This window comes from Pagrus pagrus (genome assembly GCF_965226575.1).
Source record: "Pagrus pagrus genome assembly, chromosome: 9".
NCBI classification, from domain to species: Eukaryota; Metazoa; Chordata; class Actinopteri; order Spariformes; family Sparidae; genus Pagrus; species Pagrus pagrus.
In genome coordinates this window covers 19292960-19310089 of record NC_140193.1, presented here as the reverse complement: position 1 = coordinate 19310089, position 17130 = coordinate 19292960, and the positions used below count along the sequence as shown (strand labels likewise).

Below are 17130 nucleotides of genomic sequence, written 5' to 3'. Positions count from 1 at the left end.
CACACACACACACACACGCATTTACAAAATATGACACAACCTCTCAGTGAGGCCCAGCCAGGAAAAATGAGCCTGAGTGAGTGTGTTGGGGAAGATGGAGAGTAAGCAGGAGATTAAAAGGCAAGGCGTGAGAGGAGGGGTAGTCTGAAGAGAGGTGGGAGTATGAAAGACAAATCTTCCTAAGAGCATTTGAGAAGAGCTGTGTGCAAAGCTATCGTTGACTGAAATCCTTTACAGCATCAAAGATTTACTCATCATGCCTAAACACATGAAATATTCCGTCCACCCCCCCCAATTCTCTTTCCTTACATTCCTCTTCTTCGCTACCTTCGAGCTCGCTTCCTCCGTCATCTGTCGTGTACTTTCTGCGCCCCCTTTTCTCCGAATAACAATTACAGCAAACGCTCTGAGCTCGAGAAGAGAGAAACACATACAGACGCCGCCCCTCTGTGTGTCTGTTTGTCTTCTCCGTCTCTGCTGTCCTGGAGGTTGTTAGCACATGTGCAGGGTTTTGCTCCGTCTGCCAGCATCAGCACAAACACACACCCCAGAGTCATTACCACTTCTGCACACACAAACACGCACACGGACGCACTGCCACGCAATAACCGGACTACCTACAGGCGCACATGGATGCACACAGGCACGCTATAAACAGCATTTATCAAATATATTATGATTCTAATATTACTGGAGGTGCAAGTATTAAAACTAATAAGCTCCATCCCCTCTCCGTGCTGCACTTTACTGCCTCCCACCCTCTCTCTTTTTCCCCTCCCTATACCCCTTACAGGAGCTCCCACCACCTCCCTTCATCCCTCCCTCCATCCGTCGCTCCAGCCCCAGATGGTAAAGCACTGTGACCAATTAAAGACTTCCCTGAGGATAGAACCAGTTATAGCCCCAGCCATCTGACCATATCTGTGTGTGCGGCAGAGAGTGTGTGTGTGCGTGTAAACCTTACAAAACATATCAGTGTGTTTTAATCAGTGTACAAAGACTTGTCTTTGGGCCAGTTCCTCCTAAAAAGGTACATTTGGCATAAGAGCGCGGGAATACAGTCGTATCTAAAGCCTTTTGTATTATGCATAGGCACACCGTGACAAGATCTGGAGTATCACTTCCTTAGAGCACAGTGCAAGGCAGGGACTGAGTGGAGCGGAGCGTGGAAGCTGGCCAGGGGTGCAGAGCATGAGCAGGTGTGCGTGTGTGCTGTGTGGGTGTATGAGAAACAGTGTCTTTGAGGGAGAGAGAAAAAACAAGTGTGGCTGAGGGAGGTGGGCAGCACTCAATCACCAGGCACCCATCCAGCAGGGCAGCAGATGAGGGAGCAACTGTCTGTCTGAGCTGCCAGCACTGAGGGGAATTAGGCATATGCCAACCCCACCCCACCCCTCTCATTCATACACACAGAGACACCCACACACACAAACACTCACACCCAACTCTCTACCCACATCCCGCGATGGCCGCCCTGGCACCAGGGCGCAGGTGGCAGCATATGTTTGCCGTCTACCCCCCGAGTCAACTCAGAGGGAGGGAGCGGTCATCCCTCTGTCTGTCTGTGTGCGCAGCATTGTCTTTACACGCAGTCAAAAGTCCTTCCTAAAGCTTTCAGATATCTCCGAGTGTTGTTATTAGATTCTGCGCTGCAGATTTTAGATAGCGGTGTGTCCCTGAGATGGCGCTTGAGGGTCATCAGTTTGCTTGCCTTGGTGCTTTACCAAAATGAGTTTAGATTCCCAGGCTTCTCCACTTTTACTTCTCCCTTCAACACCAGCACTCGAAAACCAGCCCGCGGCTGGCTGCACAGCCCACACTCAAATCCATTACATCAGACGTTTTAACTAAACCTCTGTTTCCCATTGCAAATAACGAGGCTGCGATTAGCATGCTAATGAGGTGGGTGCGATGCTAATCTTTAAAACTGGTATCAGCAGTCCTTACTGACAGGCCCGTGCCAAGGAAGGGACGAGGAGATTAGGGTTGGGCAATATGACGCTAAATATCGTGTGATGGTAGAAATGTGTCCACTGTAGAGATTTGGCCTCGCTGTTCCCACAGCGAGAGCTATCCTTAAAGCCGAGCAAGAGAGTGGGCATGTTGGTGACGTTGAAGAGAGTGTAGCTGCTTCATACTTTTTACTGCTCGTTTGTTTTTTGCTTTCCACCCTTTCCTTAGATACGTCCAACCAAACGCAGTATTTCTGTAGGTGGGAACACATCTGACATGGAAAATCTCTGGTTGTGTCCTATGTGTGTAAAAGGACAACTCCGGAGAATGTCCATACCCAATTCTCCAGACGCTGTCCACAGTTAATATGAGAAGTAGGCTTTAGTGTCTCTGCTATATATTCGGGGCAGGTTATAGAACAAATTCACCTGGCGGGCATTTTCCTCTGACAACACACTCAAGCTCAAATGTCTCACTGCTGTGTTCCAGTGTGCAAGTCACATGGAAATGTAGGCAACCTGACAAATTGTTATCATTTCACTGCTTCCTGATTGACTAGCAACTGTAAAGACAACGGATGGTTTAATCTGGAGGGACATTGGACCGTATCTCAAGATAAAACAGGTTTGATATCCGATAAGACAACAGCTTACATCAGCATTCAGAGATCTATCTTCAAATATGGCAAAATGTGACTCCAGACTTTCACTATTCATCACCTTTTCAGTTCCTGATCAATCGGGAAGCTGTGAAATGACAACAATTTGTCAGATTATCTACGTTAATACGACTTGCAATCTGGAACACAGCCGCATTGCATAATCCCAGCATTCAAGTTTATCACTCTGGTTCTGACGTTGGAGGAAAATGGCTGCAATGTGAAGGTCTACGGAGCAAATGGATAGAGCTCACAAATCCAGCTGCTTCACGAGGGAATGTGATTTTGGCAGCAGGACTGCTTATCTCACATGATGTGAGAACGTTTGTGATCGTAATGGGCCGCTATAACAACTCTATCCTTCTCATTCTTAACCTTAAGCTTCCATTTTGAGAGAATGTTAATTTTACCGTTTTACGTCTTGTGTTAACTCAAGTGTTGTTTTAGTTTGTATGGAGTTCAAAACACAAGAAGAAAAAGTAATCAGATGTGATGAAGTATAGTATGAAACAATTACTGTATTGCGATGTATGATACCAGATTAAATACATAATGTGTGATAAAAGATTTTGTCCACATCGCCCACCCCCACTAAACGAGGTGGTGAAAAGCAGTGCTGCACTTAACAACTGACTCCTGTGGGATAAAAGATATATCTGTTGAAGCTCCGACCACGTCCATGATCTAACTGGACAGTGTGCACAGTGTTGTTTTGAGATGAGTGCATGTGGTTTCAACTCCATTTCAACTTGGCACTCCAAACTCGTGCAGCAGGCAAAACAAAACGCAATGTGCACCAACAGTATCGTGTCTTGGCTAAATCCAAATGGAAAAGGTGCTACATTGTCCCTGCCAACTCCAAGAAGCTGTTGAGCGATAATATTCAAGTTTACCGTATCAATTTTATGATGCACTGGTGTTTATCAGCTGATAACATTTAACATCATACTTGCTGCTTCATGTGTCGCCTGCTCTTCTTTAAATAGGGTCTCCCTCGCCTTTTCAGCTACGTAGCAATCAGCATGCTGGCACGGCCAAACAGAGTGCAGCTTATGTGCTTGTGACCGTAGCCAGCTGCTTTGCACAATCAGCTCCATCACTGCCAACCACTAGTTGCCTGGGTGCAGTTATGCTTCAACAATGCCAGTTCTCTACCTCTCCACGCACACGACACATCATTGGAAAGAGTGCATGCAAGAGTGAGGGCTGAGTGCCAATAATGTTCTTGGATATATGAATGTGTGAAAAATGGATTCTGATGCCTGTGTGTGCACTTGTGTCCGTGTCAAAAGGGGTTATCAGATGTATGGCTTGAACCAGGAGGAACCTGCCCCTTCATGTGCGCTCAGATAAGGCTTCAAAGCGGCTGCAAACATCAAACAATGCAGCAGCGGCGGCAGCAGCAGCAGCAGCCTCAGTGTCCTGGACCACACTTGCGTGCGTCCTGGAGGCTATTAAAGTGCAAGTTCCACTCTTCGCTGACACACATTTTAATGACATGAACACAAACACTCGTTAGCATATCCATTCCCATCCATATTAATGCTGAATGCATATTCAAACTGTGGCTGTGTTCTGTTAATCTCACGCAGAAGAGGCAGCAGGCCCCTGGGGGTTAGCGCTTAGCTAAGCTAATCAAATCAACTACAGAAACAGTGGCGCATCTTTAGCCCATTATACCAGCATTAATAAGCATATACACTCAACACACACCAACACATGCACACGCACACACGTGTGTTTGTTAGCATATTAAATCCTTTCTCATTAGCCTAGCTCAATAGCGTGGGTGATGAGCTAAATGCAGAGCATCGCTGACATCATTTATAGTTTCACAAGGGTAACAACCAAAATTTCCAAGGCAGTGCATGCTTGAAAGTGTGTCTGTAGGCTACGAGAGCATTTAAATTCATGTTTAATGGCAACAGCTTCTTAATTGGCCCCACAGACCACTCTCAGCAAGCAAAATTTTGAGCAAGAGGCAAAGCTGAAGCACTATCCTCATCCAGAGTTCGTCAAGGGTCCACTGGGTTACTAGTATTCAAGGCCTGATCCAGGACCTGAGTCGGGCCAGGTTTAAATTATATTCAGTATAATCAGGTAGGGCAGAGACTGCGTGTCTCATAGCTGAGTGAATGTGAGTGGATGCCTGCTGTCCTCACAGGACAAACGTGTGATTTGTTTTTGTGTGAACCGTTGCATGCAGGAAAAATGACACGTAAAGTGTCTCATTTTGGCCGAGGCTGTTTGTTAATTGGTGGTGACTCATGCTGCTGCCAGTATTGGTGTTCTTTCTCTATTTGCTTGTTTTATTTGTCTGTTTGGAAGAAAAAGCGTTTTTGGATCAGGTCTAATTATGCGCCTGACTGTTCTCTTGGCCCTTATTTTGGATGTCGGGTTTTGGTTGGTTTCCCACAGGTCCATTTGGGATTGGATCGAAAAATTTGGAAATGTGGAGACCTGTAGCTTCATCAGTGTGGTCCTCTGTCACTATGGCAATGTATGTGATTAACTTCTCCAGTATGGAAACATGGCTATGCACCTGAATGAGTCTGTTCAGTGTTTCCAAGTCGCTGCAAGTGACAGGTGATGGGCAACAACCACCTCAAAGACCTGTTTTAGTCTCTTTAAGGCCCCTCCTCCCAAATACCCAGTCTCCTCTGATTGGTCAGCTCACACACACCTGAACCAGCACCTCTAACAACAACAGAGCAGCTGTGCTTAATCAATTCTTATGTGCCAAACTAGCTGCCGGGCATAAATGACACCAATGTGTGACATGGTGACGTAGTGTGATGTCACAATGTCACGTTAAAGTGTGGACTACTGACGAGGCGTTTCAGGAGCAGTGTTTTCTGTGGGAGAGAGGAACTCTCTCGACCTCTTACATGCACAAGAATAAATATAAAACACTGAAGAAAAGGAAAAAATATGAAAAAGCATTACAGGTCTTCTTTAAGCCAAAAACCTCTACACTTATCACCAAGATACCCATGTACAAACATTTTAGTACAGCCTGCCCTACTGGACTACAAAGTATCAAGCTGTCGGGTTTTTCCTGTTCAAGAGCACTGTTTTATTCACAATACTACATGCTACATTCAGCAGTTGTGCTGTCTACCGCAGTGATCTGCCGGGTTGTTAAAGCCCTCTTCAGTGGTGTTCAGTAGAAAGGATATCTTCCGATGGGAGCACTACGGCACCGTCTCTCTCAGACTCAATTATGGGTGCGACATCTGTCCTGACTGACAGCTCGCTACACTGTGTGACTGCGACTGTGTTTGTGTTGCTGTGTGGGTGTGTGTATACATGCTTGTGTCTGTGCTCGGTGGGTCCGAGTGGCAGTAATGTTATTGAGCAGGAAGCCTTGTCCGCTCAAGTAGATGAGATGTGCAAGGAAATGGCAAGCCAGACATGGTGATAAAATCGCTTTCCATTTGGAGTCCTGCCTGGTCCGCGGCTTAGAGCCAGTATGTGCTTACACACACACACACACACACGCGCACACACACACACACAAACAAAAGCCAGAGAGGGGGATGTAAATGAAACTGAGAGGTGATGGTAAGGCCAGAGAGAGGAGGAGCAGAGAAAGCTAGAAGTGTCACTGCAAGGAGAGACGAGGAAGATAAAAAGCTCTGGTCGCACTCGGGCCGCTGCTCGCAATCAATACCAACCGACGTAGGAGATGCAACTTCTCTTGTCTATTCATCTACACTTTCTCTTCTCCAATCACCTTTTCCTCTAGTACCTCTCGCTATATTCTTCTTTGTCAACACAAGGCTTCACCCGTGTATTTGCCTTCTCTAAAAACTCTCCTCCTTCCTCCTGTCCTGATTTAATCACCGGCTGCGTACACAGTCTTACTCTATGTGCTTCAATCACCCTCGTGCCTTTCTCCTGGGATGAAGCTCAACTAAAAGCTGTATTGACAAAACCATATACCTGCATGACCAACACCAGCTGGGGGCCGAGGCGGTGGACCAGACTGAATCGACTTTGGAGCTTTTGGATTGATGGGAGCGAGCGGGATTCGGTTGAGGAGAGAGAAGAGTGTGGAGAGCAGGGCTGCGGGAGGCGGGGTCTCAGTGTCACTCAGTGCAACAGACAGTATGTGAGATGACATCTCCACATTCAGTCTATCTCATTAAGTGAAGTGGAGGAGTGCAACTTGGCAGCGCCGACTCCCTCGTGAAAAAGAAAAAGCGAGGGGGGAGACGCAAATCAGACACAACGCTGAGCTCAGCAGGAGCGTGATTCAGCCCCTCTTACTCTGTATGTACTGTATGTTCAGCTGTGCACAGGCTCAGCTATGTTCACAAAGATCAACACTCTGGTTCTTTGCCCTCTTCAGGAACAGAAACAAGGGATGCATGATGTGTATTGGGCAAATAAATTATCGTCTTGACAATGGGACATTTATATAATCAGCTATAGGCCAATATAGAACTTATAGCCAATAACTAGAGCTGATAATACGAAGCCCGATTGCTTTCACTGACTTATAAATTGCAGCATCTACACACTCTGATACAGTGGGTTCACTGTTAAAGTTAGTTTGCTACCTGCCAATAAACACGCGGAAGTAGAAAGAAGGAAGGAAGGAAGGGAAGAGAAGGAGACGAAGAAGAAGAGCACACTGTCATCATGCTAATGGACCGAGGGATTGATTACACACACAGGTGAGTTCTCAAGTGCGGGACCTAAAAATTGTAACACAACCTGTGTGCGAGCTGCAGTGTGAGCGCTGCAGCCTGCGGGCGCTATAGCATTAAACAATGAAAGAAAACTGACCCGCTCTGTTTTAGGTTCACTTCCGCTCAAAACAACTATGGCTGACCTGTTTTATGAAGCTCTAATAGAACATGTCCGCATGTATCAGCACATTAATGACACTTTGTCACCTCGTCTCTTCCTTGCCACGATGTTTATTTACTTTTGCGGACTGTTTTTTACCTCCAGCAGTGCATGACAGCGCACGTTGAGTATGGCCACTGAGGACGTGCATTTGTGCCAGCTGGACCAGGCGCTGTTATTTGTGCTTGCGTACTTGTGTGGACCATGTTTCTGCCCAGCAGGTGTGCATAAACTACGGGTTATTAACTTCTTTTCAAAATCTAAAAATGTGAAATTATCTGTTATCTTATCGACATCAGCCATGACAAGCAGGTAATTGTCAGCTATTGTATCGGCTGAAAAAGATCCGTATAATGCATTCTTGACAGAAACACAAACAAACTGCATTTCAATCTTTGGTAGACCTCTGTATGTGTCTCTAGCTTACATGAAAGCCATTTAATCATGTGAAGGAATTCCTTTGGAAGAGAATAAAAACAGAGGCCATACATTTAATGAAAATGAGAAGTGTGACTGGAGGGACGTAGTATTTTGCCGTGGCTCGTTTGGAAATCGACCCACACGACGTTTTCTACTTCTTTAATTGAAATGCCTGGGTCTCGTCTGTAGCCTTTTACTTCTTCCCCTTTCTTTCTCAGCCTCCTCAATTTGTGCTGGGTAATTGCATTTACAGCTTGTATGGTTAGTAATTGCGTTAACCTTAGGAGCCACATCAGGCAGGGACTATTTAAAACACACCCCTATAGCGCCAGCTGTATTGTGGGTAATGCCTCGGGGAGGTGTAACCAATCACATAGGAGTCGGGAGGAAGAGCTCATCATTCATTGGTCACACACTCTATTCAGCATCGCCCCGCTACCCATCTCCAATACTGCCGCTTCTGTCCCCATTCCTCTCTTTTCCAATTTCCTCGTCTCTGGCTCTTCTCACCATCCATCTCACTTTCTTTTCTTCAGAAGCACTCACTGCCAAAGTTGATTTTTTCTAGTGTCACACATCTGATGATGAACCCTTTCTTCCTTTTTCTCTTGCGGTGGCAGTGAATAACAGAAAGAAGTGAGAATGCTTCTGTTTGAAAACTCACCAAGGCCTTCGTTCTCCGGCTCTATTACTATATTACTACAGCACTGGGAATGGATGACTGCTGCCAAGTGCGGAGGCTAGAATCTGTATATCTGCCAGAGTGGCGACTCCTATGTGCTTTCTAGGACAGCGAGGGGTATATGGGAGCTTCGTAAGTAAGAGCAGTGTGATGCTTGTTTCAGCGAGGGCTTGCTGTTCTGCTCGTGGTTGGAATCGCTCACACGCAGGCTGGTGCGTAGGATTAAGGACAACCGTGATGGCCATGTCAGGCTGTTGTCCTTTTCTTCTGCAATCTGATGTGTAGGAGGAAGTCAAGCACACACACACACACTCTCAAATGCAACACATGGAGCTTAGTCAAGCTCCAAGATCAGAGTGTGGAGGAGGAACCACGTGTGACCTTTGACCCCAGAGAGCTTCACATCACCCCGGTTAAACACATGTCTTGCGCAACATTTCAGCACAAACAACAATACCTACTTCTATAAAAAGACACACAATCTATGAGAAGTAACTGCCTAAGAAAAAAGACATAAAGCTGTTCATTCACCACGAGGGACACTCTTGTTTCTGCGCAGGTCACGCTGTCAGCCAGACTGTCGTGCCTCAGCTGCAGATAAAGGTTAATGGATAACATTGTCACTGTGTTATCTTACTATGATCAAAAGGCAAAAGCAAAGAAAGCATCCAAGTGTTTCCTGTAGACACAGCATGGCTCATGCCTTGATGCTTAAACTTCACTGTCAAATCAAAAACATACAATACAGAAAAGATGCCGCACTGGAGCATTAATGTTGCCTTTTCAGAGACATATTCATATTTCATACATTACGATGAGCACGTTGAGTTTGGTTTACTCTTCTCAGGTCGCCTGTCACTTGAAGGAGACCTCCTATGCTTTTTCATTTTATTACTTCACCTGGAGGAACAAAATAAAGCTGGAAGTACACCGACATATTATCTCCTTTGAAAGGCAATACGGTGCGGTTTCCTATTTACACACCACCAGGTTGTGTATTAACTGATTAAGTCCAATATCCTCACTTTTGGCTCCGTGTTTGGTCTCCACCAACTCTTGAGGGAAATATCACGCTCATTAGCTGCTAAATGTTCACCAGCTAGTCACTAACTATCTGTCTGCTGTTTTGGTGCTGAGCAGGTACCGGTGTACAGAAGGGATTTTAGAGTTTTTTAACCGCCTGCAGCTGCTGGAAACAAGGTTGATGAGCCCGGTGAGACTTGAGCCAAAACAGTTCAGTTGTGAGCCGTAAAAACCATGAAGTGAAAAATGAAGCTGTGTAGAGCGGAGGGGGAAATGCAGAGCTGGGTGATAATTCTCTGTGGGTTTTATCGCTGGGAGATTTCACATTTATTCTTAATATAAACATAGCATTTATGGACGCTTTAAGTACATGGGCCAATAATTCATTTACAGATACGGCCACAGTGGAGATTACTTCCTTGCTCGCTAGTACGCCACTCTCATTCAAAATCGTGGAGGAAAATAACAAAGGAACTGTCAAACCTAACCTTTCTCTTCACAAAGAATAATGACTTTTCTGTTTATCTGAGTCACGCCATGATTTAGAGGACATCATCTAGTATTTGCGCCGTGATGCCAAATTATTCATTTCACATGTGTAGTATTACTGCACTGCCTCAGGCAGTATTGACACTTAGGGGCTGAGCAGAGCTATATTTTGATTAATCTAAGTTTAGTTTCACAGAGGGGGAAGAAAAGACACAAACAATTTCTGTCCACTTATTCCAGTACAAAGAGACATACATACAAGAAAAAGCGAAAGATCACGTTTCCAGGCAATTATCCACGTGCACGAGTCGGGTGTCTGATTCTGTGTGACGGACAATACAAGACCTAAAAAAAACACAGGAGAACGTCACAGTATCATGGAGAACGTCGTCCAGGTGCAGAACAGAAACTGCTCTCCTCCTCAGGGATCAGGCATTAAGTTGCACGTTAAAACCCTCCTCTGCTCTTTGTACAGGCAGTTGACAGTGGATGAAACACATCCCTGTGAGTGAGTAAGCCTTAATGCACCACTCAGGGCACAGATTACAGCGCGGCCTTCTACTCCTACATTTAACCCAAACAACCCAGATGCACAAAAACTCGCACAGACAGGAACATACCTCCCATATCATATCCTTCCTCCCCATATTTCCTCAATAGCACTCTGGTTGCGGCTGTTCTCTGACATCACCCTTGAAACATATATTCTCAGAGGCAGCATCAGCAGAGGTTTTTTAAGGGCAAGAGCAAATTAAAGAAAGAGGCCAGGGGGCTGATAAATGGAGACAGACAGATGACAGAATGAAAGACGGGAGAATGAGGAAGAGAAGATGGACATGAGGAGGAGGAGGGGGAGGGGAAGGGAGCACAAGGTATTGTTTGTCCGCCAACGGTCCAAGGAGGCGTGCAGCTGCTGGGGAATCACAGAGGGGCCGAAGATGGGAAAGGACCCCGCCGTGTACCCCTGACCTCTGAAAGTGGGTTAAGAGGTTAAAGACACAAAAAGGCTCAGATAACAAAGTCCCTCAACACCTCCGCTCCCACCCTCGGTCTCGCTCTCTCACACGCATTTCTATAAATACTGCGTGCTATCAGCAGCGCTGTTTTTAAAGTGCCCCGCGCCTGAGCCCTGACCCACATTCACATCACACTGCTCGTACGAGATAATACAACTGCTGAGGCGCTGATAATAATACTTATTTGACGAAAAAAACGGCCTATTGATCTGTTAAGCGCAGATGACTTTCTGACCCAGAAGTTGTCTGTTCACGGGGACACACTGGGACACGCATACAGCGCAACTCTGCCAATGAGCACTTGGTTTGCACTTTGACCTTAAGAGGAAGGTCAGCCTCGACAGGGATGAAGGCACGAAGTTATGATTGGAATGGAAATTCAAACTATGACAGCTGTGTCTTCAGTGCCGCATGCCTGTTGGGTAGATCTGTACATGTCTCTGGCAGAGAGGAAGGAGTAGAAGACTGGAACTAGCGCTGCTGTTTGACACATCACTCCAACACACCGTGTTGTATTGAAACAGCTCAGGGCAAGGAAGGAATACAGTAGATGAGAAGGAGGTGTGAGAGCTGTGTGGGCGTGTGAGTGAGATAGGGAAGTGCTTGGTTTTCCCCGGTCAGAACAGATGGGACATTGTGTGATGTTGGATTGCAACACTTCCTCTCACACCCCCTCAACAAGGGCGCGCAGATCACAGCTAGTTTTTGGACATCGGGCTCTGGTTATTATTGGTTCGTTTTTTATTTGTGATCAGCCTGGCTGTCACTGATCTGTTTGTGATACAAATTATTCTGTATTTTACCAAAAAACCTCCAAGAACATCACATTCAGGTTGACAGCACATACCATTAGGCACGCTTGCTCGAGGCCCCAGGTCGAAAAGGTTTATGTAAATTTGTTTAGAATAAGCAGCGCTGTGGCACAATATGCACTAGAATGACTCAAAGCAGAGCTCGCATTTTTTTTTTAATCACGAGGCCCTGATTTGCATAGGGGTCCTGTGCAAAAATCTAGTTTTGATCCTCTTCCTATTCATTGATATTATGAATATATGGTGCACAGGTGGAAATAAATGAATGTTTAATCAAATCCCTGCATTATCTTGTAAGGCCAAAGTGAATAATGAAGCTGCAATGTGTCACCTTCATTTTTGTGACTTTGTGACATCACACTATGTCACCATGTCACACATCTGCATAATGTATGCACAGTGGCTAGTTTGGCATGTAAGAATTGATTTAGCACATTTGCGCTGTTATTGTTAGCGTGGCTGGGTCAGGCATGTGTGAGCTGGCCAATCAGAGCAGACTGGAGAATCTGGAAGAGGGGCCTTAAAGGGACAGGAGCTAAAACAGAGCTCAGTCGGGGAATACAGAGCTGCAGCACTGGACAGTCTGAGGAAACTGATGTGTGTTTTGAGCATTAAAGCATGTAAATCTATTTTAGTAGTAACCCAAAATAAAATGATGAACCTGAAAATGAGTGTATGTCTCCTTTAATAGCTGACATCAATTGATTAATCCTTGCAACTGTAGTAACTTAAAGCTTCAATTTCTGAACTAATATAATCACAACTGTGCTACAGAGGTGGTCATATTACATTATCGCTAGCACTTTTATTACCTCTGTGTCTGAAAGTGGCTACAGAATACAAATGAACTTGCTTTGTAGGATGTTAATTTAATATACTGAATTCCAGTCACGTTTGCCAAAGTGTATTGCATATGTGTATCATGTCGTCTGAATACTCGTGTGCTCTGCATGTGTTGCCAGAGCAGAAGATACAAACAAGACTGGGATCAGTTTGTCTGAAAGGAGATAAATGATGCTCATTTTCAGGTTGATAATTTTATTTTGGGTGACTACTTGAACAGGTTTACATGCTCGGTAACACGTGGTTAGTCACAGTTTATGTGTGTGTGTGTGTCTGTGCTTAGAGTCTCACCAGTGAGGTTTGTGCGTGCGCTGTAGGATCCCAGGTACCGCCCATCCGTGTTGGGTGTGTAACACTCAAACAGTCCCTGGTCCTTGGCCTGCACTTTGGTGATGTGGAGCACAGCCGAGTCGCCGCTCAGCCTCTCCACATAGATCTCTTTGCTGTTCACCCTCTGGGCATAAACGGCGTAGGCATAGTTGGGCTCAGCTGTGCTGACGATGCGGATCTCCCTGTCTGCCGCCGATGGTAGATACATAGACCATTCAAAGTCCTGTTCCAATCCCTCTTTGTAGCCCGTCACATTGCACCAGATGGTCACGTGAGAGCCCTCGGTCCGAATCAGCGGGCCGGATTGTACCATTACCACTCTCTGGGCCACGGTAACACCAGCTACAGAAGGAGGTGGAGGTGAGAGAAGAGAAAAGAGTGGATGGCGGGGTGAGGGCAGGGAGAGAGGAAAGAGAGAACATGGGTTACAAAACTGTGGTTTAATTATTTAGCACTTGCAGAGTTTATGCACCCAACATCTCCCAGGAAATACAGAAACAACGTGACATGTGCAGCTAAGCATTCTGGAGAGTGCCAACTGAGGTTGAGGTGTGCACACAGACACACTCACCCAACCACACACACACAGAGTTTGAACACCACTAACCGCTTGAAACATACACAGCAACTCTTTTAAACAGCTGAGATCCAATCACGCTCACTGCTATTACACGCACTCACATGTTAACCTTCCACCACTCGGGACGGCGCCGCAGCTGAACTACTTTGAGGTGAGAGGAGCTGAGGTAAGTGTGAGCTGGAGAAACACAAGTCAGCACGGCGTGCTAAGTGTGTCAAATCGTACTGGTATTTTTGAAATGGATAGTAAAAAGGCTACTGCTGTGTCTGATGGATCCATTTTCATTGTTCCTGAGCAAGGATGTGCACTACAGGGACGGATCCGGGAAATATTTTCTTGCTTTCTTCATATAGAGTCCCAATGAAACCAAAAGCGGACGTTATCTTCGTCCACATATTTACCTGTTTTTTGTAAAAATGGTGTGCAAGGGAGAGACTTTGAGAACATTGATTGAAAGTTATTGTAGCTGATAGCATTAGCATGAATGTGAGTTGCAACCCTGCCACGCAGCTCCATGTCAAAGAAGCCAAGCTGCCAGTGACCACAGCTGATTAAGTGATGAGAGTGCTGGTCAGAGATGACCTGAGAGGGACCTAAACGCAACATCCAAGACCGACCGCTGCCAGTTTGACGACAGGGAAGATAGCACCGAGGTGGTGTTTCTTGCCAGGTTTGGCTCCTGGCAACCCAGAAGCTAACGTTATCCAGCTAATAGGGCAGCTAATGTTAGCTACATGACTAAACAAGCGAGCGGTAACTGTTCAACAACAGCTAAACTCTGTAAACCCCCTCGAGGACTCCCTGTCATCAACTGGCCGTAGTTGGTCACGAAGTTTGCGTTCCGCCCCATCACCAACCATGTTCACTAACAATTAGCCGCTCTTAGCGTTTGTGAAAAAAGTGAAGCCACCTGTTCATCAGTAAACTTCGTAAATCACATAGTTAGAGCTGGACCGGACTGATACATCAGTTTCCAACTACACACAAACGACCCTGCCTCACGTGTGTCCATGTTCCTACGTTTGCTCAAGCCCTACACTCGGTAAGTCAAACGCTGAAAGTGTTCCCGACTTGTCTCACTTGCTTACAAGCAGCGCAGGCACTCTGGCCTCCACTCTGCAGACTGTAGTCCTGCATTATTTCATCCTCTCTCTTCTTCTTTTTGAGGCTGTACCTGGCACAATGGCTCCTCCACACACAGACACCGTCTCACAATAAGATTAATGACTTCAGAATGCCTTCCTGTACATTTTTTACATTAATTTTACTGTGAACTTTGCATTGAAGACTCACATAAAGTCATTTTACTGAAAAATCCTTGTATTAAGCCTATTAATCTGTGGTGTAGGGTTATATATGGCGGGGATGGTTAAGGGTTGGCCATTTGCGATATGCCAGAAAGACTCTTTTCACAGCCTCATGTTGGCAGATATTCAGAAGGAGCACTTTAATTATAACCATTACAACACTGTCTAGTGAGAGGTCAAAACTTCTACCTTACAAAAAAAAAATCAACATATACCTCCTCTTTCCTATGGCTACAAATACAGATTCAGTTTAGACAGTTGCTCCTTGTAAGCATTTTCCTTTTTTCAAATTGCTTCCACCAACGCCGTCTTATTTTGAATAAAAACTAAAGCAGCAGGAATCTGAAAAGGTTAAACTTGCAAACAGTGCTTTTGCATTTTTTATATTGTAGATGAATAAATAAGAATCTCCGATTGTAAGACGTTGATCTCATTAAAACAAAACATAGCTTGTGGACTGATCCATGAACTGAAGCCAACTGAGGGCTGTCTTCAGCGTTAAGCCCCTACTGAAGGCCGACTATTGCTATTCTGTACGTCGCTTTGTAGCCTATATTTAGGCAAACAACATATGGGAATCTTGCCTCAACCCTTTGCATCCTCACACACATACACACACATACACACACACACCAAATGCATACGCACACACAGGCACACACAGACACACACACCAAACGCACACACACACAGTATTCACCATTCAGGGAACAACTACAAACATCCCTCTCATTGGGGCCAACAACAGAGCACTTACACATACCCCCCCAAATCCAGACAGAGCGACAAGTACGCCGTTTCCTGTCTGCACAAGCAACTGGGGATTGCAGCTGTGTTTGCGAGTGTGCGCATGTGTGTGTGCGTGTGTGTGTGTGTGTGTGTGTGTGTGTGAGGGAGAGAGAGAGAACGTCTGTAAGATGCTGTGTCTGTGGGCACAATGCTTGGCATTAATAATTCACCAGAACAGCTTTTTAACTTCAACATCCTCTCTCCTCTCATAGTAACTTTCCCTTACACTTCCACTACACCCCCAGCTTTCATTCACTGCTATTAATGCGAGTGCATTTATTCCCATGTATGTGTATGGCCACGCGTGACTCTACGCGTGTTCGTTTGTGTGGATCGTGTGTCTTACTTCCTTCCTGCGGTTTGAGCCTCAGGTCTTTTGTTACTTTTTGAGACACTTTCCACTCGTGAGTTGATAAAAATCTTTACAGATCTATGATTTCTTTTAGAGTTCCATTACTTGAACGGGATTTGAGTGGCATAGCGAAATAAAAACAGCTTAAATCAATCGTTCCTTTTGGCTTGATTTCTCTTATAGGACTCCCACAGGACTAATCAGCACATGAACTAATAAACTCGGCTCATGAATGCCACTACATTTAAATTCAGACGTGTTAATCTCGATCTTATAGAAAAGGAAAAGGAGAATGTTTTATTTGGCCAAGTGGTGCAATCATCTGCTTATCAGCTGCCTCTAAGGAAAAATGTAAAATATTTTAGTGACAGCAGAAATAACGTAAACGCATTTAAAGTGTGTTAAGCTCACAGTGATGTCACCAGATATGTCCCTATAGGGATATCACAGGACTGCTATACAAGGCTTGGCGTGGTGAATTGAGTCCACTCAAAATGTATTTTTTAATAATTCTGTACTTATTAATATTTCCCACACGCACTCTGCTCATGCTACATTTTTCATGCAGTCCTGCTGAATAATAAAACACATCTCCTGATGCTTGTTTTTAAAAACCCAGATAAAACAAACATCACAGTCAATGAAAAACTAATCATGAAGGCTTGTGTTTTTAGCACGTGGAACTGGAACTGAAGAAGCCCTTTGAAGAAACAAAATGTATGTTTCCCTTGAAAAGAAAAAAACAGATGACTGACTGCATGTTCCTCCTCAGATTTCGAGCCGTAGAACAATATCACTTGTTTGTATCTTTAGATTATCCAGATCTGTTAAAGGATAAGTTCACCCACAAAGGAAAGTTCAGTCATACGACTCACCGCCAGGCGGATGGAAAGGTGGGTGAAGTTTCTTAGTCTACTAAACATTTCTGGAGCTTCACAGCAAAACTCTGTTGCATCATTCTCCTACACAACTGAAGTAGACTTGCTTTGAAATGTACAAAAAAAACATGGGCCCATACA

The 17130-nt window shown here is 45.1% G+C and overlaps 1 protein-coding gene across 1 annotated transcript in view; it reads right to left on the bottom strand.

The window, feature by feature from the left end:
• The window catches only part of igsf3 (immunoglobulin superfamily, member 3), an 86245-nt gene that overhangs the window by 50561 nt on the left and 18554 nt on the right, over positions 1-17130 (bottom strand). The window contains exon 2 of the mRNA XM_084363061.1: positions 13045-13425. Coding sequence (XP_084219187.1) covers positions 13045-13425 — 381 coding nt within the window. The remainder of the gene's footprint in view (positions 1-13044; positions 13426-17130) is intronic.